The sequence below is a fragment of the Ranitomeya variabilis genome, chromosome 2 (assembly GCF_051348905.1).
Source record: "Ranitomeya variabilis isolate aRanVar5 chromosome 2, aRanVar5.hap1, whole genome shotgun sequence".
Lineage (NCBI taxonomy): Eukaryota > Metazoa > Chordata > Amphibia > Anura > Dendrobatidae > Ranitomeya > Ranitomeya variabilis.
The window spans coordinates 613,884,225-613,907,491 of NC_135233.1; the positions used below are offsets into that span (position 1 = coordinate 613,884,225).

The following is a 23,267-nucleotide window of genomic DNA, read 5'->3' on the forward strand; positions in this document are numbered from 1 at the left end:
ATGTGTTCTGTGGATTCTTCTTGCCTCCCTGTTGTTCTGACATTGATCATGGATGTTGGTGGATTGCGGTCGGTGCCTCCGTGCCGCCATCTTTTCACCACACGGACTGATCCTGTCTGTCGCTTCTTTGTAGAGACTTCGATGCCAACCTTTACCTCTGCGAGGAGCCGTTCCAGCTGCTGCCATTGGACACATTCGGGAGACTCTCGGATTCTTTCCTCCTTTACCCTTTTATTATCGCTCTCTTTTTCTTCACTGTTGCGACCGCCATCACTGTGTTCTGTAACCTCAGGTAATTAATCTGGTTATATTTTTTTTTTGATTACTGGCACTTTCTAGTTTATGACGCGTTTCATGCATTATGTTCCTAACCCTTTGAAGCAAACCTCACCTTTGGAAGTCGAGGGCGAGGATTATTTATTTTACCTCCATTGATGTACTTTGCTCCAGCGCTCGGATGTATCACCAAAGCTGTAAATGACAGATAATTGTAATAAATAAATTGCTTTATGAACATTACTTTTTTTTATTTCCAGTAATCCTTCAACTTCTAAGAAGGCGAATCAGCAGGAACAGAAGACGTGTCTAGTAAGAGCCGATGTCGCCTACAACCTAATGCACAACCTCCTGTTCGGATGCCTGGCCATCAGCACCATGAGGTGAGCCCACATCGGGGCGAGATTTATCAGAACTGGAACCTTTTAGCCAAAAAACAACTCTGATGTGTTTGGTTGCAGAATGAAATATCTCTGGACGTCGCACATGTGTGTGCTCGCTTCTCTCGGACTCGCCAGTATGGACATTTGGGGAACTGCACTGAGACTGCTGCGTCTCCACACACCACAAAGGGTTAGTACAAGAATTGTGCCGAGTCCTATTCTCCTTGTTAGGTACATATTCAAGCGTCCGGGCAAATCTTTTCAAGATTGGGTCACAAGGCACGGACTGGCCGGCGGTCTCCCCACCCGAGCATGACCGCTTCATGTGTTTCTATGCAGCCTCCATGCTCAGATCAGGAGACCCGCGGCCATGCTGTGCATAGCTGTCCGATCTCAGACCAATTTGCAAGGACGTCTCAATGCGCCCTTATACTCTACATGGCCCCCCAAGTAAATTAATTGGCGAACAGACTGATCCAACAACCCTCTTAATCAGTCATCGCGTGCCTTTAACATCCGCAGGTGGAGCGATGCTTTGTCCGCGGCTGTTAATTTATTAAATCCCGTTGTCAATCACGGACAGCGGGATTTAACATGCGCCGGCTGGAAGTGTGTAATTCATCCCGCCCATCGGCGCCCCTATCATGGAGGGCCGATGAGTTGTCATAACAGCTGGGGTCTGCTGATGACCCCCGTGCCTGTCATTACAATCTTCCGGTGAAAGCTGGTGTTCATAGGAGATGGTGATTTCTGCTACACATAGCAGAGCTGATATGCTGCTACGTATAGCACAAGCGATCGGACGGTCACCGCTTCAAGTCTCCCAAGGAGACTATTAAAGTAAAAAGTAAAAAAAAAGTAAAAAAAAAAAAACACTTAAAATCATGCCCCTTTTACCTCATTAAAAATAAAACAATTCAGAATTTTCCGATCTATCAAAAACTGATCAGTAAACAGCGTAATAAGACAATAAATTAAAACGGCGGAATTTTTTTTTGGGGGGGGGTTTTGTCCGCTGCAACATTACAGTAAAATGCAATAAGAGGCGATCAAAACATTGTATCTACCCCAAAATGATATTCGTAAAGGCGTCAGCTCAGGGCGCAAAAAATAAGACATCACCCAGCCCCAGATCCCGAAAAATGAAAATGCTACAAGTCTCGAAAAACAGCGAAATTTTTTTTCTACAGTCACCTTCCACGACAGCAGTATCGGAGGATGTCTCCCCACCCTAATAGGGGACAGGAAATCAGAGAGGTTAAATACCCTCCCCTTCCTGCAACCACCAGTGTTTTTCCTGTATTTTCATGAAGAGGTTCTCAGATAGTGCTGCCGTGGCCGGCGATCGGAGCACTGTTACCTGAATGGCCGGGCAGTTGAGGTCGGGAGCTCCGCTCTCCTCCTCCGGTGACTGCTCCCATCTCCGCATGCACTGCGTGACTTGGGACCCTCAATCCCGCCCTTCCTGCGCCTCCTCGTGGGGCAAAGCAGGGCGGTGAAGCTCTCCGGGGTCCTCTTATAGCTCCCCGGCTCTCTCTCCTCCCTCCTCGCTGCCGCTGGAGGCCGTGCGACGCACATCGGAAGTGACGCGTCCGAACTTCCGGTCTAGCCTCCATGCTCCGGAACCTGCGTGCTCGCCTGCCGGCATTCCAAGCCTGCAGCTGGCATGACAGGCGTTCAATTGCAGCACCCCCTACAGACCCGAGGAGGAGGAGCACGGAATTAGCTGGCGACCTCGATGTGTATATATTCCTGGTTGGGTGAAGCCTCCAGGTAAGGCCTCTGTCTGTGTCCCTTCTGACTGGTGACTTACTGACCCTATGGATGGCGACAAACCCCTGCACTCTGCTTCTGCAGAGCCCAGCGTTCACCCTCCTACTGTAAGTAGAGGATGAGGTCCCTTGCTGTCCAGTTTTTGTTATTAAGTGACTTAGTTCGCCTTTTTCTCCCTTTTTAGGGAGACAAGGTCCCTGCCCCTAAAAAAGATAACATGCCCAGCCGCAAGTGTGGTACATGTGCAGCCAAGCTTCCCTCAGCTTATAAGAAAAAGCTCTGCCAACCATGCACGGATGAAGTGCTGCGTAGTGAACAGCCCTCCCTCTTGGACAGCATCATAACCCTCATCAAACAGTAGGTCCAATCCTCTATGGCGGCCCTGTCTCAGGCCCCGACACCTCAGCCTCCTCCTCCTAAGAAAAGGCAAGATGGCTCCTACTGTATCTGACTCTGACTCGGGCGAGATCCATACCTCGGGTTCAGAGGACATTTGGGAGAATGAGGATTCTACTTCCAACCCCAAATCTGACAATAAAAAATATCTCTTCTCTTCCGAAGATATGGAAGAGCTAATTTCCATGGTGAGGGGCACCATGGGGGTGGAAGAGGAGGTAGCGAGTCATTCCGTTCAGGATGACATGTTTGGAGGGTTAAAGCCTAGGACCCCGAAAGAGTTCCCTATACACGAAAATATTGAGAACCTTGTCCTTCATGAGTGGGGCCTACCTGAGAAAGCTTTGAGTGTCCCATCAGAATTGAAGAATCGTTTCCCTCTGGAGGGGGACTGTTCTTTATGGGAAATGCCTAAGGTAGATGTACAAGTGTCCAGGGTAACCAAAAAAACGGCTCTACCCTTCGAGGATTCCTCGCAGCTCAAAGATCCTATGGATCGAAAAATTGAAAGCTTACTAAGGAAATCCTGGGACACATCTACTAATCTGCTGAAGACAAATGTAGCCTCCACATGTGTTGCCAGATCCCTATTTCTCTGGTTACGTACCCTAGAAAATCACCTTTCTCAGGGGACATCTAGGGAGGAAATTCTAAATTCCCCACCATTACTTCAGAAGGCAACGGGGTTCCTGGCGGATGCTTCCGCTGAGTCTGCACGGGTAGCCGCTAGGTCTGCAGTTCTCTCCAACTCTGCTAGGAGAGCTCTATGGCTTAAATCCTGGGGAGGTGACTTAACTTCTAAATCCAAATTGTGTGGCATTCCCTTTCAGGGACATTATATGTTCGGGCCAGCCCTCGATGACATCCTAGACAAGGCTATGGATAAAAAGAAAGCTCTTCCGGAGCAAAAAAGCTTGAGGAAACGCTTTTGTGAGCAGGTCCCCCAGAGGGATTACAGGGGTAAAGGTAAATCGGGTCGGTGGAGTTACCCCAAAGGGGGTAAAGCTAGGAACATCCTTGTTCCCCAACCCCAGCAGGCCCCTGAGAAACAATGACTGCTCTCTGGTTGGAGGCCGACTCTCAGGGTTTCTTTCCCAATGGCAGGCCATCACCACAAATCAGTGGGTCCTGCGTACCATTCGGGAAGGCTTAAGGTTAGAATTCGAGAGTCCTCCTCCTCACCGTCTAACAATTACCTCCCCACAGTCTCCACACCTTTGGGGATGCCTCAATGCAGATATTCTCGATCTGCTTCAGGCAGGGGTAATCTCCCGGGTACCTCCTCAGGAAATAGGAGAAGGCCACTATTGTCTCCTATTTTTGGTGAAAAAACCCTCTGGGAAACACCGGGTTATTATAAACCTAAGACCCCTAAATCAAGTAATCAAATACCACAGATTCAAAATGGAATCAATCAAATCAGCAATCCCGCTGATTGGCCAGGACTGGGTAATGGCTACGTTAGATCTGAGGGACGCTTACTATCATGTGTCGATACATCCCGACCACAGAAAGTTCCTGATTTGCAGTGGCCCAGAACCATCGAGCCAGCCATTATCAGTTCAATGTCCTTCCATTCGGAGTCTCATCAGCTCCACGGATCTTTACCAAGATCATGTCAGAAGCAGTGGTCTTCATCCGACATCAGGGGATCTGTATCATCCCGTACCTGGACGATTTTTTTATTATCACTCCATCTGTCCCTCGTCTAAATCAGGATTTGACGAAAGTCCTGGATATCCTGAAATCAATGGGATGGATTCCGAACTTGGAGAAGTCGGACCTCCATCCATCTCCAGGGAAAAAATTTCTAGGAGTTCTTCTGGACTCAAGGAAAAGAATGTCCTTCTTACCCGGGGACCGTCAGGACGATCTCGTCCACAGGATCTCCAGGTTCAGGAGCCAGAATTCTCCGACCCTAAGGGACTCGATGTCAATCGTGGGTTCGTTGACGTCCTGCATCCAGGCAGTCTCCTGGGCCCAGGCCCACACGAGTCCTTCAGTCCCACATCCTGATGCATTCAAAAGGACGCCAGAATGCTCTAACCAGAAGGATTTCCCTCCCCAATTACGTGAAATCCTCCCTCTCATGGTGGCTGAACTCCCAGAACCTTCAAAGAGGAGTTAGCTGGGATCAAATGCCTCTGAAGGTGCTCACAACAGATGCGAGCCAGAGAGGTTGGTTGGGGTGCCATAATAGAAGGTTCCCACTTCCAGGGGTTGTGGCCCCCAAGCATCAGGTCCAGATCCTCGAATCTGAGAGAATTGAAAGCGGTGGAGGAGGTGCTAAAAGCTGAATCTGTCCTCATCCAGGGTCACCATGTACAGATAATGTTCGACAACACAACTACGGTGGCCTACCTCCGACACCAGGGAGGCACGAAATACACCAGCCTAAAATCAACCGTTGCAAGGATTTTTTCCTGGGGAGAAAGACATCTCCTGTCCATCTTGGCAGTACACATAAAGGGGTCAGACAATGCCCAGGCAGACTTCCTAAGCAGGAAAGATTTCCATCCTGGAGAATGGTCCTTGAACCAAGAGGTGTTCCTATCCCTAGTCCGGAGATGGGGAAGTCCCAATGTGGATCTGTTTGCCATCAGTCAGAACACAAAGTCGAACACTTTCTTCTCCCTCAACCTCTCAGGGGGGGCTCAGGGACTGGACGCCTTCTCCCATCCTTGGAAGTTTGCTCTGGCATACGCCTTCCCACCAATTCCCATGTTGCCAAGGACGTTACAGAAGATCCGGGCGGATCGAGTCACAACAATTCTGGTAGCACCGATGTGGCCAGGAAGAAGCTGGTACAGCGCACTAACAGACATGTCTCTGGAAGGCCCGATACTTCTACCTCAGATAGTAGACCTTCTTCACCAGGGACCACTGCTACATCCAGACCTACACAGGCTGAAATAGCAGCCTGGTTACTGAGGCCGAGATTCTGAGAGCTAGAGGTCTCTCAGATGACGTCATTCAAACCCTACAAAGAAGTAGGAAACCTATAACTAACGCCATCTATGGCAAGGTTTGGAAAAAAAATTCATCCTGGTGTGCCCCAAACCAACCTGATCCATTCCATCCCAACATCGCTCAGATATTAGAATTTCTCCAAAAGGGACTGGAGTTAGGTCTCTCACCTAGCACCTTAAAAGTTCAGGTGTCGTCACTGAGTTCCTTTTTCGATCAAGATTTAGCAGGCCACCGTTGGGTTAAACGTTTCATGGCATCTGCGTCTAGGATTCCTGCTAGGCTCCAGGTCCAGACCCCTCCTTGGGATCTGAACCTTGTACTACATAGTCTGACCGGGGACCCCTTTGAGCTCTTATCAGCCATCAGCTTAAAAATCCTGACCCTCAAGACTGCACTAATTTCCCTCCCTATCTGATATTCTTATTGGATGTTTCCTGCACTTAAGTGGTAACTATTCATGCTACTGTGTCCAGAAAAAACACTGGTGGTTGCAGGAAGGGGAGGGTATTTAACCTCTCTGATTTCCTGTCCCCTATTAGGGCAGCGAGACATCCTCTGATACTGCTGTCGTGGAAGGTTCCTAGAAACCGAATTACCGGGAAGTCTAATTCTATTTTTTACAAGTTTCTGAATTTTTTTTCATTACTTAATAATAAAAAAAAAAAAAAACACCTCACATGTTTGGTAGCTGTGAACTTGTAATGATCTGGAAAATCAAATTACCAGGTCAGTTTAACCATATGGGGGACAAGGTAAATAAAGAAAACCTAAAAAATAATTGTGAAATTTCACTTTTTTTTGTAATTTCAACGCACTTAGAATTTGTTTTCCCGCTTTCTAGCAAATCACATGATAAAATCAATGGCGTCATTCAAAAGTACAACTTGTCCTTCAAGAAATCAAGCCCTCATACGGCTAAGGGGATGGAAAAATAAAAAAAGTTATCCTCTTGAAAAAAGCGGAGGGAAAAAAGCGAAGGTGCAAAAAAACTAAATGAAAACTTGCAAGGTCATGAAGAGGTTAAATCTTTAGATCAATGTTCAATTGTAAAGTGCTGTGGAATATGTTGGCGCTATATAAATAAAGATTTATTATTATTATCAATGTTAAAAAAGGCCTAATTTAAAGTGATGAGACCTTGAGTGTATTACTGCTTCAGCGCACTAGATGGCAGCATAGTCATATTTCTGCGATCACATGGGATCAATGGAAGATTTCCTTACAGTCATGATCTTCGGATCCAGAGCGATCTGTAGGGTCATTTTGGAGGGGGGGGCGGCAGAGGCATGTTACCTTGACTAGGGTATTTACAGGGTAAAGTGAAGGTTACTTTAAAATCTTTTCCAGACCAGCGCCCTCCGATATTCTGCCTCCGTATTGGTGCTCGTCGCCGTGGTCTGCAAGGTAAGAAAGTGTTGATTTATAGATAAGATGTTCTTGTTCACGGTGCTGGAAACTAAGACCTTTATGTTTTCGAAAGAAAGAACTAAAGCCGATTTTTGTGATCTGGAGCCAACAAAGCACCAGTACAGTGTAAATGTGTCTTAATATCCTAGAAACAATGGTTTCTTTCCAACTCTTGTAAAACTACAACTCCCAGCATAGCTCGACAGCCTGCGGACATGTCGTAGTGACACAGGTCGCAGATTATTACTCCATCTGAGAAACACCCGAACATAATGCAAAACGGGTGATAACAGAGAACAGTAGCTTGCTTCTGTAGGATCCCTGTTCCATTATTACCTGTGTTTTTCTCTCCTAGTTCTGGCCTCGGATCACTGAGGAGATCTCCGAACTGCGGGAATTCTACGACCCCGACACTGTGCAGCTAATGAACTGGATCAAGTAAGTGCAAAGTTTTTTATTTTCTTTTATTTCCCCTAATTAACCCAAAGTACCTGCACTTAATAGACGTTGGCCAGCGGAGTAGACAGAGCTGCAGTGTAAAGCATGGTCATAGAACAGAGACTGTGGATTTGTGGCTCCTATGCAGCTTAACCGAGGAGTATATAGAAGTTATTGCAGTCCTCTGGATACACTTGGCATCCGGCGTCGGCGTCGTCCTGCTGGTGCGCGCCGGTGCGCAGTCCCCAGTTTGTCATCTCTCTCCCTGATTAAATCATGGGATCACATCTGCTCTATGCTAATCTTTCGGCCCCTCGCCAGAGGATGCAGAGTCCTTGAAAGCAGGAAAAAAAAGCCGTTCTCGGCGATTTCTGAAATAACTATTGATGTTTTGTTTTTTTTTATGATAAACTGTTCTGGTGACGAGACGCTTAAAACCATCATCTTATTTAACGCCGCCTAATACTTGATGCATTTTTTGTCTTCGGAGAGCCGTCTATGTTGGAGAAGCTGTAATTCACTCAGAAGTGTAATATGTAAGACTATATCATCGGCGTCCTGAAGGAGGAGACGGAAAAGCTGAGACGGCAGAATATCTGCCCGGAGTTTTATAGAGGAAACTTACGGATTTATTCACCTTTCATGACGTTGGCGCCGCCGCGTTAAAAAGGCAAATATTTGGATTAGTGCCAAAGGCGATTACATCGAAACGACTTAAAACCCAGCGGCGGGAATTTATAAAGCCTGCACGGTAATATTGGGATTACTGGATGGTGCGGCATAAATATTCCGGATTACTGGACTTCCATAGAGAGGTAGGGAAGAATTACTAGCAAAGAACATACAGAAGGACCGATAATACCGCCATGATATAGTCTTGTTTTTTTGTTACCATCCTTAATTCTAATGGATGGACTGATGGTTAATGTGTATTTCTATTGTATAGATCGGATACCCCCAAACATGCAGCGTTTGCCGGAAGCATGCAGCTACTGGCGGGGGTGAAGCTCTGCACCGGGAGAATCCTGACTAACCACCCCCACTATGAAGACAAGACCCTCAGGGAAAGGACGAAACAGGTATGGTAATAAGTGTCCATACAAGGCAGTATTATAGGAGTTATATTCTTGTACATGGGAGTATTATAGTAATTATATTCTTGTACATAGGAGCAGTATTACAGTAGTTATATTCTTGTATATAGGGGCAGTATTATAGTAGTTATATTCTTGTACATAGGGGGCAGTATTATAGTAGTTATATTCTTGTACATAGGGGCAGTATTATAGTAGTTATATTCTTGTACATAGGGGCAGTATTATAGTAGTTATATTCTTGTACATAGGGGCAGTATTATAGTAGTTATATTCCTGTAGATAGGGGCAGCATTATAGTAGTTATATTCTTGTATATAGAGCAGTATTATAGTAGTTATATTATTGTACATAGTCGGCAGTATTATAGTAGTTATATTCTTGTACATAGGGGGCAGTATTATAGTAGTTATATTCTTGTACATAGGGGCAGTATTATAGTAGTTATATTCCTGTAGATAGGGGCAGTATTATAGTAGTTATATTCCTGTAGATAGGGGCAGCATTATAGTAGTTATATTTTTGTATATAGAGCAGTATTATAGTAGTTATATTTAGTGGTTATATTCGTTTACATAGGGGCAGTATTATAGTAGTTATATGCTTGTACATAGCGGCAGTATTATAGTAGTTATATTCTTGTACATAGAGGCAGTATTATAGTAGTTATATTCTTGTACATAGGGGCAGTATTATAGTAGTTATATTCTTGTATATAGAGCAGTATTATAGTAGTTATATTCCTGTACATAGGGACAGCATTATAGTAGTTATATTCTTGTATATAGAGCAGTATTATAGTAGTTATATTCGTTTACATAGGGGCAGTATTATAGTAGTTATATTCTTGTACATAGGGGCAGCATTATAGTAGTTATATTCTTGTATATAGAGCAGTATTATAGTAGTTATATTCTTGTACATAGGGGCAGTATTATAGTAGTTATATTCTTGTACATAGAGGCAGTGTTCTAGTAGTTATATTCTTGTACATAGGGGCAGTATTATAGTAGTTATATTCTTGTATATAGAGCAGTATTATAGTAGTTATTTTCTTGTACATAGGGGCAGTGTTATAGTAGTTATATTCTTGTACAAAGGGGGCACTATTGTAGTTATATTCTTGTACACAGGGGGGCAGTATTATAGTAGTTATATTCTTGTACATAGGGGCAGTATTATAGTAGTTATATTCTTGTACATAGGGGGCAGTATTATAGTAGTTATATTGTACACAGGGGGCAGTATTATAGTAGTTATATTCTTGTACATAGGGGCCGTATTATAGTAGTTATATTCTTGTACATAGGGGGCAGTATTATAGTAGGTATATTCTTGTACATAGGGGCAGTATTATAGTAGTTATATTCTTGTACATAGGGGGCAGTATTATAGTAGTTATATTGTACACAGTGGGCAGTATTATAGTAGTTATATTCTTGTACATATGGGGCAGTATTATAGTAGTTATATTCTTGTACATAAGGAGCAGTATTATAGTAGTTATATTCCTGTAGATAGGGGCAGTATTATAGTAGTTATATTCTTGTATATAGAGCAGTATTATAGTAGTTACATTCTTGTACATAGGTGCAGTATTATAGTAGTTATATTCTTGTACATAGGGGGCAGTATTATAGTAGTTATATTCTTGTACATAGGGGCAGTATTATAGTAGTTATATTCTTGTACATAGGGGCAGTATTATAGTAGTTATATTCTTGTACATAGAGGCAGTATTATAGTAGTTATATTCTTGTACATAGAGCAGTATTATAGTAGTTATATTCCTGTACATAGGGGCAGCATTATAGTAGTTATATTCTTGTATATAGAGCAGTATTATAGTAGTTATATTCCTGTACATAGGGGCAGCATTATAGTAGTTATATTCTTGTACAAAGGGGGCACTATTATAGTAGTTATATTCTTGTACACAGGGGGGCAGTATTATAGTAGTTATATTCTTGTACATAGGGGGCAGTATTATAGTAGTTATATTCTTGTACATAGGGGCAGTATTATAGTAGTTATACTCTTGTACATAGGGGCAGTATTATAGTAGTTATATTCTTGAACATAGAGGCAGCATTATAGTAGTTATATTCTTGTACATAGGGGCAGTATTATAGTAGTTATATTCTTGTATATAGAGCAGTATTATAGTAGTTATATTCCTGTACATAGGGGCAGCATTATAGTAGTTATATTCTTGTATATAGAGCAGTATTATAGTAGTTATTTTCTTGTACATAGGGGCAGTGTTATAGTAGTTATATTCTTGTACATAGGGGGCAGTATTATAGTAGTTATATTCTTGTACATAGGGGCAGTATTATAGTAGTTATATTCTTGTACATAGGGGGCAGTATTATAGTAGTTATATTATACACAGGGGGCAGTATTATAGTAGTTATATTCTTGTACATAGGGGGCTGTATTATAGTAGTTATATTCTTGTACATAAGGAGCAGTATTATAGTAGTTACAGTTATATGAAAAAGTTTGGGCACCCCTATTAATCTTAAGCTTAATGTTTTATAAAAATAGTTTTTTGCAACAGCTATTTCAGTTTCATATATCTAATAACTGTTGGACACAGTAATGTTTCTGCCTTGAAATGAGGTTTATTGTACTAACAGAAAATATGCAATCTGCATTCAAACAAAATTTGACTGGTGCATAAGTATGGGCACCTCACCAGAAAAGTGACATTAATATTTAGTAGATCCTCCTTTTTCAAAAATAACAGCCTCTAGTCGCTTCCTGTAGCTTTTAATGAGTTCCTGGATCCTGGATGAAGGTATTTTTGACCATTCCTCTTTACAAAACAATTCCAGTTCAGTTAAGTTTGATGGTCGCCGAGCATGGACAGCCCTCTTCAAATGATCCCACAGATGTTCAATGATATTCAGGTCTGGTGACTGGGATGGCCATTCCAGAACAGTGTAATTGTTCCTCTGCATGAATGCCTGAGTAGATTTGGAGCGGTGTTTTGGATCATTGTCTTGCTGAAAGATCCATCCCCTGCGTAACTTCAACTTTGTCACTTATTCATGAACATTATTGTCAAGAATTTGCTGATACTGAGAGGAATCCATGCGTCCCTCAACTTTAATATGATTCCCGGTGCCGGCATTGGCCACACAGCCCCAAAGCATGATGGAACCTCCACCAAATGTTACTGTGGGTAGCAAGTGTTTTTCTTGGAATGCTGTGTTTTTTTGCCGCCATGCAATAACGCTTTTTTGTATGACCAAACAACTCAATCTTTGTTTCATCAGTCCACAGGACCTTCTTCCAAAAAGAAATTGGCTTATCCAAATGTGCTTTTGCATACCTCAGCCAACTCTGTTTGTGGTGTGCTTGCAGAAACGGCTTCTTTCGCATCACTCTCCCATACAGCTTCTCCTTGTGCAAAGTGCGTTGTATAGTTGACCGATGCACAGTGACACCATCTGCAGCAAGTTGATGCTGCAGCTCTCTGGAGGTGGTCTGAGGATTGTCCTTGACTGATCTCACCATTCTTCTTTTCTGCCTTTCTGATGTTTTTCTTGGCCTGCCACTTCTGGCCTTAACAAGAACTGTACCTGTGTTCTTCCATTTCCTTACTATGTTCCTCACAGTGGAAATTGACAGGTTAAATCTCTTAGACAGCTTTTTGTATCCTTCCCCTGAACAACTATGTTGAATAATCTTTGTTTTCAGATCATTTGACAGTTGTTTTGAGGAGCCCATGATGCCACTCTTCAGAGGAGATTCAAACAGGAGAACAACTTGCAAGTGACCACTTTAAGTAGCTTTTCTCATGATTGCATACACCTGGCTATGAAGTTCAAAGCTCAATGAGGTTACAAAACAAAAAATAGTGCTTTAGTAAGTCAGTAAAAAGTAGATAGGAGTATTTAAAACAAGAAAATGATAAGGGTGCTCATACTTATGCACCTGTCAAATTTTGTTTGAATGCAGATTGCACATTTTCTGTTAGTACAATAAACCTCATTTCAAGGCAGAAACATTACTGTGTCCAACAGTTATTAGATATATGAAACTGAAATAGCTGTTGCAAAAAAAAACTATTTTTAAAAACATTAAGCTTAAGATTAATAGGGGTGCCCAAACTTTTTCATATAACTGTATATTCTTGTACATAGGGGCAGTATTATAGTAGTTATATTCTTGTACATAGGGGCAGTATTATAGTAGTTATATTCTTGTACGTAGGGGCAGTATTATAGTAGTTATATTCTTGTACATAAGGAGCAGTATTATAGTAGTTATATTCTTGTACATAGGGAGCAGTATTATAGTAGTTATATTCTTGTACATAAGGGCAGTATTATAGTAGTTATATTCTTGTACATAGGGGCAGTATTATAGTAGTTATATTCTTGTACATAAGGGGCAGTATTATAGTAGTTATATTCTTGTACACAGGGGGCAGTATTATAGTATATTCTTGTGCATAGGGGCAGTATTATAGTAGTTATATTCTTGTACATAGGGGCAGTATTATAATAGTTATATTCTTGTACATAAGGGGCAGTATTATAGTAGTTATATTCTTGTACACAGGGGGCAGTATTATAGTATATTCTTGTACATAGGGGCAGTATTATAGTAGTTATATTCTTGTACATAGGGGGCAGTATTATAGTAGTTATATTCTTGTATATAATGGCAGTATTATAGTAGTTATATTCTTGTACATAAGGAGCAGTATTATAGTAGTTATATTCTTGTACATAGGGGCAGTATTATAGTAGTTATATTCTTGTACATAGGGGCAGTATTATAGTAATATTCTTGTATATAATGGCAGTATTATAGTAGTTATATTCTTGTACACAGGGGGCAGTATTATAGTGTATTCTTGTACATAGGGGCAGTATTATAGTAGTTATATTCTTGTACATAGGGGGCAGTATTATAGTAGTTATATTCTTGTATATAATGGCAGTATTATAGTAGTTATATTCTTGTATATATGGGCAGTATTATAGTAGTTATATTCTTGTATATAGGGAGTAGTATTATAGTAGTTATATTGTCATACATAGGGGCAGTATTATAGTAGATAATCATGGTACGGTTTTGTATAGTTGTACGGTTGTGTCTTTTATCAGGTGTACCAGGTTTACGCTAAGAGGTCCCCAGAAGACGTACACAGTATCCTGAGGTCATTTGGTACGGACTACGTGATACTAGAGGACAGCATATGTTATGAGAGAAGACATGGCCGCGGATGCCGTCTGCGAGACCTGCTGGATATTAATAACGGACATGTAAGACACATGTTTCAGATCAGTATGGCGTGAGACGTGATTTAACCCCTTCACGACCTCCGCCGTACTATTACTGCGGAGGTCGGGTCCCCTGCTTTGATGTGGGCTCTGGCGGTGAGCCCGCATCAAAGCCGCGACATGTCAGCTATTTTGTACAGCTGACATGTGCGCGCAATAGCGGCGAGTGGAATCGCGATCCACCCGCCGCTATTTACTAGATAAATGCCGCTTCCGGCCGCTCTGCCGGAAATGCGCTCATCGCCGACCCCCGTCACATGATCGGGGGTCAGCGATGCGTCAGGATAGTAACCATAGAGGTCCTTGAGACCTCTATGGTTACTGATGCTGGCCTGCTGTGAATGCCACCCTGTGGTCGGCGCTCATAGCAATGCAGGAATTCAACTACATAGGAGCGATCTATTTTGTTTAAAAAAAAATATGAAATTAAAAAAATATAAAAGTTTAAATCACCCCCCCTTTCGCCCCATTCAAAATAAAATTTAAAAAAATGAAACATACACATATTTGGTATCGCCGTGTTCAGAATCGCCCGATCTATCAATAAAAAAAAAAGGATTAACCTGATCGCTAAACGGCGTAGCGAGAAAAAAATTTGAAACGCCAAAATTACGTTTTTTTGGTCGCAGCGACATTGCATTAAAATGCAATAACGGGCGATCAAAAGAACGTATCTGCACCAAAATGGTATCACTAAAAACGTCAGCTCGGCACGCTAAAAATAAGCCCTCACCTGACCCCAGATCCCAAAAAATGGAGACGCTACGGGTATCGGAAAATGGCGCAATTTTTTACTCTGTCGCCTCATTGGGGGACACAGGACCATGGACCATGGGTGTTATGCTGCTGTCCACTAGGAGGCGACACTATGCATAATCTGAAAAAGATTAACCATGGCTCCTCCTCTGCAGTATACACCCCTGGACGGCGTTAGCCTTCTCCAGTTTTTGCTTAGTGTCACATAGGAGGCACACCTAAATTTCGTACTCTGTTTTTTTCCACGACGGGATTACAGATGAAGAAAAGTGGGTCTCCTGTGAGACTTCCAGCATGGCTCCTTCCTCGGCCCCCTATTATAGGGTGCCCGGTTGAAGTCGAGATGGCTATTCCCAATGTCGCTCCTTCCCCAGTCCCTCGGATGCTGGTTCGAAGTCGAGACCCCCCCTCCTTCCCCAATTCCTTTTGGTTTCTGGGTTGAGGTCGAGGCGAGGATAAAGCCCCCTGAAGGTGACAGCAGCACCCTCCCTAATCCCCCTCTGGGGGCATTAGGTTGAAATGCCTCAGGTAGGGCCTGTACAGGCAGCCCTCTGCAGCTCCCAGCAGCATGGGCCAGCACACTGCGCCTGCATCCAGGGACCCCAGCCCAGCTGCGGGCTCCTGTCGGGGCCGGGGGAGTGCAGGCAGGCATGGCACATCTGAGACACCAGGCTCCCTGCGCTCTGTCTCTGCGGCAGCAGCAAGGGGGGGGGCCTTCAGCCCACTCCCCCTACCACTTAAAGCTCCACCGCTATCCTGCTTTTCAAATCCGGGAGGGTCTGGTTCAGATCCGATCCCCTCCCGGACTTCCGCTCCGGCCTGGAGCCCTCTTGGGCATCAGGCATCTACTTTAGGCAGTGGCTTCGGCCTAGCCGAGGCCGCCACCTTGTTTCTGCCTGCCCCCCGGAGGACAAATATGACACTACAGTGTCATAGAGGGGGCGGATCGAAACTGAAAGGGCGCGTTTTTACACAGCCCTGCCACCTTTTTCTCCGCTCTCCGCCCCCTTTCTCCTTCTTCCTCTTCTCCTCGGCGGCCATTTCTGCTGCTGGACAAGATTAACCCTGCATCTCCCGGCATCCAGGCCAGCCAGTCTCTAGGGGGCACAGGACTGTGGATCTTCGGCGCTGGACCTAGGGGCAAACTGGTGGGGTAAGATCACAGCTGGGGTTCTTACTCGGCTGTGATTCTATATTCCTATAAGACCCCCTATAGGTTCCTCTGCCTAGCCACCCCTCTCGCGCACTATGCCGGGCTCAAGGTCCAAGAAAGCCAGGCAGGACTGCTTTTATGCATTTTGCACAGCCTGCAGGACCACTCTCCCCAGTGGCAGCACGTACCCGCACTGCCGGGACTGTATCCAGACTACTACACTGTGTTCCAAATTATTATGCACAAAGAGTTTAGGAGTGATAAGGTTAGAATTTTTTTGTTTGTCATTTAAACTCATTGATGCTGATGTGTGTCAGGGCTCTTTATATCACTGAAAGCAATTGCAGATACCTGTGCAAATTAGTTTGGCAGGTGTGTCCAAATAAAGGCAAGACTACTTAAGAAGGCTGTTCCACATTATTAAGCAGCCTACATTTTTTGCCAAAATGGGAAAGAAAAAAGATGTGTCGGCTGCTGAGAAGCAACAAATTGTGGAGTATTTAGGTCAAGGCATGACTACAATCAACATTGCCAAGACACTTCATCGTGATCGTCACACAATCAAGAAGTATAATATTAATGTTGAAGCAAGCATATTAAATACACGTAACGTATACATCAACCACAATGGGGATACTGAATAATAAATATGCATACAGGACAAATAGGAACCAGCTGCCAAACAACAGTAGGACACCGAACACAAGACATAAGCAACCAAATGGTCCCTTAACACTATAAATCTTTATTAGAAAATTGTAAAAAGCCATCAGGTGAGTATAACAATGCAGGATGAGGGAACAAACGTGCATTCCTGTCGGTCATGCTAAAAGGGTCAGGACAACCACACATAACATGCCTGTATATGGCAATATGCCCTTAGTATAGGAAGGCCCATAGTATCATACGCTATTAAATAATAGAACAGTGCCATAGCAAAGAGAGTAATGCATAATAGCTCAGTCTGAGCACATACCTGATGTAAATGTAGCAGGCAGGATGCGTGGGTGACCTGGACCCTAACCCCGATGCGCGTTTCGGAGCAGGCAGCTCCTTCCTCAGCCCCTCCTGAGGAAGGAGCTGCCTGCTCCGAAACGCGCGTCGGAAATGCGCGTCCGAAACGCTCTTTGCTATGGCATTGTTCTATTATTTAATAGCGTATGATACTATGGGCCTTCCTATACTAAGGGCATATTGCCATATACAGGCATGATATGTGTGGTTGTCCTGACCCTTTTAGCATGACCGACAGGAATGCACGTTTGTTCCCTCATCCTGCATTGTTATACTCACCTGATGGCTTTTCACAATTTTCTAATAAAGATTTATAGTGTTAAGGGACCATTTGGTTGCTTGTGTCTTGTGTTCGGTGTCCTAATCAAGAAGTATGTAGCTGATTCCCAGCACACACGTGTGCGTGCTGATAAGAAAATTTTGAGGACTCTTTCCAACAGGCAATTGCGTAAGGTTAAAAGAGCAGCTGCAAAAATGCCTTGTCATAGCAGCAGACAAGCTTTTGAAGCTGCTGGTGCCTCCAACATCCCCAGAACAACAAGATGCAGGGTCCTTCAGAGGTTTGCAGCTGTGCGTAAGCCATCCTGTCGACCACCTCTATCCACTGCACACAAGCAGAAACGGCTCCAGTGGGCCAAACGATACATGAAGACTGACTTCCAAACTGTTTTGTTCACCGATGAGTGCCGTGCAACGCTCTATTGTCCAGATGGATGGAGTGGAGGATGGCTGGTTGATGGACACCCTATGAAAACACGGCTAAGGCGCCAACAAGGAGGAGGTGGAGTAATGTTTTGGGCTGGAATCATTGGGAGAGAGTTTGTCAGCCCCTTTATGATCCCTGGAGGGGTAAAGATGAACTCCATAATCTATGTGGAATTTCTAAAACAACACTTCCTGCCATGGTTCAAGAGGAAGAACCGTGCTTTCCGCAGCAAGATCATTTTCATGCATGATAAGGCACCGTCTCATGCTGCAAAAAACACATCTGCATCTCTGGCTGCTATGGGCATAAAAGAGGACAAACTTATGGTGTGGCCACCATCTTCCCCTGACCTCAACCCCATTGAGAACCTCTGGAGCATCATCAAAAGGAGTGTCTATGATGGCGGGAGGCAGTTCACATCTAAGCAACAGCTCTGGGAGGGTATTCTGTCCACATGCAAAACAATTGAAGCAGAAACCATCCAAAAAATGACAAATTCAATGGTCGAGAGAGTTCAGAAGCTTCTTTCCAACAAGGGCTCCTATGTGCAAATGTAACATCACCTAGAATAAAGTTTTCACTTGAAAACTGTTTGATTTCATTTTGTAATAAGCTGATACTGCTTATAACTTATAATTGACCATTGTTTTGTTCAAAATAATAAAAAAAAAAGGTTGAAAACTGCTGTGCATAATAATTTGGAACATGCATTTTGAGTGTTTATTTTTTTTAAAAAGATACTGTTTTCATAGGCAGTTTGTTCCAAAACATTGCAATTATACTAGAATAGTAGATGACTGGAAAATAACAATGACTGCAATTCAGATAGGTAATTTAGAGAAAATATGAGGAAATATTATTTGCATAATAATTTGGAACACAGTGTATGTCAGAGCCCCAAGAAGCCCCTACCAATGCTTCAGTGTCTAATGCCACGCCGGAATGGGCTACTCAGATGTCGCAATCTATGACGCAGTCTATAGATAACCTAACCTCCACATTGCTTCAGGCTCTGCAGGGTCATGCCTCGGCTATGAACATTACCCAGCAAAGGCAGAGCTCGACTCAGGGATATGACGTCCCGGGCACATCCATGTCTAGGTCAGGACGTAAGCGGACCCACAGGTCACGTTCATCTGCGTCATCCCATAGCACACGGTCATCCTCCTCTAGGGAGAGACACCGTAGTTCCAGGTCACCAAGACCGTCCCCTACCAGGGACAGACAATGCAGATCTCCGCAGCGATCCCAACCAGAGAAGACCTCCACTCCAGTTCACCCACCAGGGGTCGCCTCAGTGATACACAGGATTCGGAAGGCATCTGTGACTCAGACAAGGAAACGGAGGGGTCCCTGATCCCAATACCCCCTAGCAATACAGCACTAGTTGAGGACGTAATCTCTTCCATCCATCGGGTGCTGGACATTTCTGATCCGCCCCCGGAGGCCCCAGAACACAAGATTTCCTTTGAAGGAGTTCTGGAACCGCCTAAGGTCTCCTCTAACCACCCAGAGTTTAAGGCGATCCTTAAAAAGCAGCTCTCACAGCCTGAGAAGAAGTTCGCTAATCTCAAATATCTGGAGGCGAGGTACTCCTTCCCGCAGAAGGACACCAAAGAATGGATAGATCCACCCGAAGTGGACCTCCCAGTCTCTAGACTAGCAGCACAGACCCTCCTTTCACTGCCAGATAGCTCAACCCTCAGGGACGCAGCAGACCGGCAGGTAGAACGCATGGCTCGTTCAATTTTCGTGGCTGCAGGGGCCTCCCTGGCTCCCGCGTTCGCTTCAGTTTGGGCTGCCAAGGCCATCCTGGCTTGGGCCCAAAATTTAAAAGCTGGCCTCCAAGCATCCGCTCCTGAGCTGTCTGACCAAGCGGTTCAAATAGCAGTCGTAGCAGATTACATGCTTCATGCAGCTCTGGATTCAGCAAGGGGTGTAGCAGGGATAGCATCAAACGCCATCACGATTCGGCGTATCCTCTGGCTGCGGGAATGGAAAGCAGACACAGCCTCAAAGAAGTCCCTCACGCACCTCCCGTATCTCAGTGGGCGACTTTTCGGTGAAAAGTTGGACACAATGATATCCAACGCCACCGGGGGTAAGAGTACCTCTCTCCCTCAACTGAAACCTAAACGCACTTAGAAGAAGCGTAACCAAACCCGATTCCGATCCTTTCAGAATTCTTCAGGCTGGTCCGTCTCGCGACCAGCTCAAAATCTTAACCATTCCCCACGCAGGGACAACTCACGGTCGACGCAAAGGTCGGACAAGACCTGGCAGTCAAAAGCAGGCCAGTCAAAGCCCAAAGGAGGAAAACCTCAGACTTTCTCCTCATCATGACTCACGGACTACGGAAGACATCCCACCCTTAGGCGGCCGACTTTTGCTCTTTCAGCAAGTCTGGCTGCTTTTACAGAAGACAGGTGGGTCAGGGAACTAGTGTCTTCTGGATACAAGATAGAGTTCACTTCCAACCCACCGAACCGATTCTTCCTCTCTGTTCCTCCAAAACCGCCAGCCAAGGCTCGTGCCTTCCACCAAGCAGTTTCCTCGCTTCTTCAAGCAGGAGTCATAGTACAGATTCCCGCGGCCGAGCGCTTCCGAGGGTTCTACTTCAATCTATTCGTAGTCCCCAAGAAAGGAGGCAGCGTACGGCCCATACTGGACCTAAAACAACTCAACAAATATGTACGGGTTCATCACTTCCGCATGGAGTCCCTTCGGTCCATCATTGCGTCCATGGAGAAGGGAAAATATCTCGCCTCCATAGACATACAAGACTCGTACCTGCATATACGAATTGCACCCGCCCATCAGAGATTTCTCAGGTTCGCAATCGACCAGGACCACTACCAGTTCGTGGCTCTCCCGTTCGGACTCGCCACAGCTCCCAGAGTATTTACCAAGGTCATGGCAGCCACCATGGACGTCCTGCACTCCAGATCTCCTCATCAAAGCTTCCACCTTCAAGGACTGCGAGCTCAGCGTCTTAATCACAATCGACACTCTGTCGACTGGGCTGGTTAGTCAACCTACAAAAGTCATCGCCAACCCGAGTCAGTCTCTGACCTTCCTGGCAATGCTATTCGACACCTCCAGGGGTCTGGTGCTCCTTCCCAAGGACAAGCCACTGGCTCTCCGCCTAGGAGTTCGCACCCTCCTCCGCAACCCCCCTCCCCCCGATCTCTCCGGTTTGCCATGAGAGTCCTCGGCAGCAGTAGAAGCTGTCCCATTTGCCCAGTTTCACCTCAGGCCTTTCCAACTAGCCATTCTCAAGTCCTGTGACAGGAATTCTTTTTCTCTCGACAGGGAGTTCCAGCTATCGTCGACAACCAGGAGGTCCCTGCACTGGTGGCTCAAGCCAACCTCACTAGCAACGGGGAAATCCTTTCTCACAGGTCACTGGAAGGTCCTGACCACCAACGCGAGCCTGTCGGGTTGGGGTGCGGTGCACCTACACCACAGGGCAAGTGGTCACTCACTAGTGGAAGCGACCATGCCCATCAAGATCCTGGAAATTCGTGCCATCCTCCTGGCGTTGAGAGCCTTCCGTCACTTACTGGTAGCCTCTCACATCAGAGTACAGTCGGAGAATGCCACGGCTGTGGCATATGTGAACCACCAAGGAGGAACCCGCAGTACCCAGGCGATGCGAGAAGTGACACACATCCTCCACTGGGCGGAAGACACAGTGTCGTTGCTCTCTGCGGTCCAAATTCCGGGTGTGGACAACTAGGAAGCCGACTTCCTCAGCCGACAAGGAATGGACTCGGGAGAGTGGTCTCTCCATCCCAAAATTTTTTGCCAGATCTGCCATCACTGGGGGACTCCGGACGTGGACCTAATGGCATCCCACTTCAATGCCAAGGTCTCCAACTTCATGGCTAGAACACAAGATGCGCCATCGATCGGAGCAGCTGCCCTGGTTCAGGACTGGACCCAGTTCCAGCTTCTGTACATTTTTCCACCTCTCCCCTGATATCCAGAGTGGTGAGGAAGATCAAGCAAGAGGGAATTCCAACCAACCTAATCGCACCGGACTGGCCCAGACGTACATGGTACGCCGACATCGTACAACTTACAGCAGATGCCCCCTGGCGTCTCCCCGACCGCCCCGATCTTCTATCACAAGGCCCGTTCTACCACCAGAACTCAGGTGCTCTCATTTTGACGGCGTGGCCCTTGAGACCTGGGTTCTAACCCAGGCAGGGCTCTCGACGGACGTCATTGGAACCATGATCAGGGCACGGAAGCCAGCCTCTGCCAAGATTTATTACCGTACCGGGAAAGCTTTCTTTACCTGGTGCGAATCTCGTGGCCAGACCCCACTCCCTTATTCCCTCCCCAAAGTACTTGGTTTTCTCCAATCGGGTATGGAGGTCAGGCTGTCCCTGGGCTCGCTTAAGAGCCAGGTGTCAGCTCTCTCAGTGCTTTTTCAGAGACACATTGCTAACAAGCCGTAAGTAAGGACTTTTCTTCAGGGGGTTTCCCGATTGGTTCCCTCCTCCTCCCAGAAGGTGGTCTTTCTGGTGGCAATCACCTCGCTACACAGGGTGTCGGAAGTGTCAGCACTCTCCTGCAGATGGCCCTTCCTGGCTTTTCACCAGGACAAGGTAGTTCAGCGTACGGTCCCATCCTTCCTTCCGAAGGTTGTGTTCAACTTCCACCTCAATGAGGAAATTTCACTGCCATCCCTTTGTCCGGTTCCGGTTCATAGAGTGGAGAAGGCTCTGCATACGCTTGACCTCGTCAGGGCATTGCATATATATGTGTCTAGGACTGCGCCCTTCCGGAAGTCTGATTCTTTTTTCCTTCTTCTGGAAGGCGACCGCCAGGGTCTGCCGGCTTCCAAAGCTACCCTTGCCAGGTGGATCAAATCCACCATACAAGAGGCCTACTGCCTTACAAATTCTCCTCTTCCTGCCGGTATTACGGCACACTCTACACGGGCGGTAGGGGCCTCCTGGGCGATTCGGCACCAGGCTTCGGCACAACAAGTGTGTAAGGCGGCCACTTGGACTAGCCTACACACGTTTACTAAACACTACAGAGTTCATACCCAGTCCTCAGCGGACGCGAGCCTGGGTACACGGGTTCTGCAGGCGGCGGTCCCCCAAGTTTAGGGGCCTGTCTGCACAATATTCGTCCATTGCTTCCCACCCAGGGACTGCTTTGGGACGTCCCATGGTCCTGTGTCCCCCAATGAGGCGACAGAGTAAAGGAGATTTTTGTGTACTCACCGTAAAATCTCTTTCTCTTAGCGTCTAATTGGGGGACACAGCTCCCACCCTGTTGCCCTTTACAGGCCGTTGTTACTGTTGAGTTCTCATATTGTTCTTTGAGCTTGTACATAGTGGCCTTCTTATAGGCATTGATATGTTATTCATGTTACGTTCCTCCCAATGCTTTTGCACAAAACTGGAGAAGGCTAACGCCGTCCAGGGGTGTACACTGCAGAGGACGAGCCATGGTTAATCTTTTTCAGATTATGCATAGTGTCACCTCCTAGTGGACAGCAGCATAACACCCATGGTCCTGTGTCCCCCAATTAGAGGCTAAGAGAAAGAGATTTTACAGTGGGTACAAAAAAATCTC

At 45.5% G+C, this 23,267-nt stretch overlaps 1 protein-coding gene and 1 long non-coding RNA gene across 6 annotated transcripts in view; one reads left to right on the forward strand and one right to left on the reverse strand.

The window, feature by feature from the left end:
- Positions 1-472, reverse strand: part of LOC143807324 (uncharacterized) — a 96,088-nt gene extending 95,616 nt beyond the window's left edge. The window contains exon 1 of the long non-coding RNA XR_013221697.1: positions 427-472. This is a non-coding gene — a long non-coding RNA (uncharacterized LOC143807324). The remainder of the gene's footprint in view (positions 1-426) is intronic.
- The window catches only part of DPY19L3 (dpy-19 like C-mannosyltransferase 3), a 131,297-nt gene that overhangs the window by 101,290 nt on the left and 6,740 nt on the right, over positions 1-23,267 (forward strand). For all 5 annotated transcript variants that reach the window (XR_013221696.1, XM_077288740.1, XM_077288742.1 and 2 more), the window contains 7 exons: positions 134-292; positions 537-659; positions 738-849; positions 7,146-7,202; positions 7,561-7,643; positions 8,590-8,722; positions 13,864-14,022. Coding sequence is in view for 4 of the 5 variants with exons in the window: in XM_077288740.1 (XP_077144855.1) it covers positions 134-292; positions 537-659; positions 738-849; positions 7,146-7,202; positions 7,561-7,643; positions 8,590-8,722; positions 13,864-14,022 (826 nt within the window). In the remaining variant the exon portion in view is untranslated. The remainder of the gene's footprint in view (positions 1-133; positions 293-536; positions 660-737; positions 850-7,145; positions 7,203-7,560; positions 7,644-8,589; positions 8,723-13,863; positions 14,023-23,267) is intronic.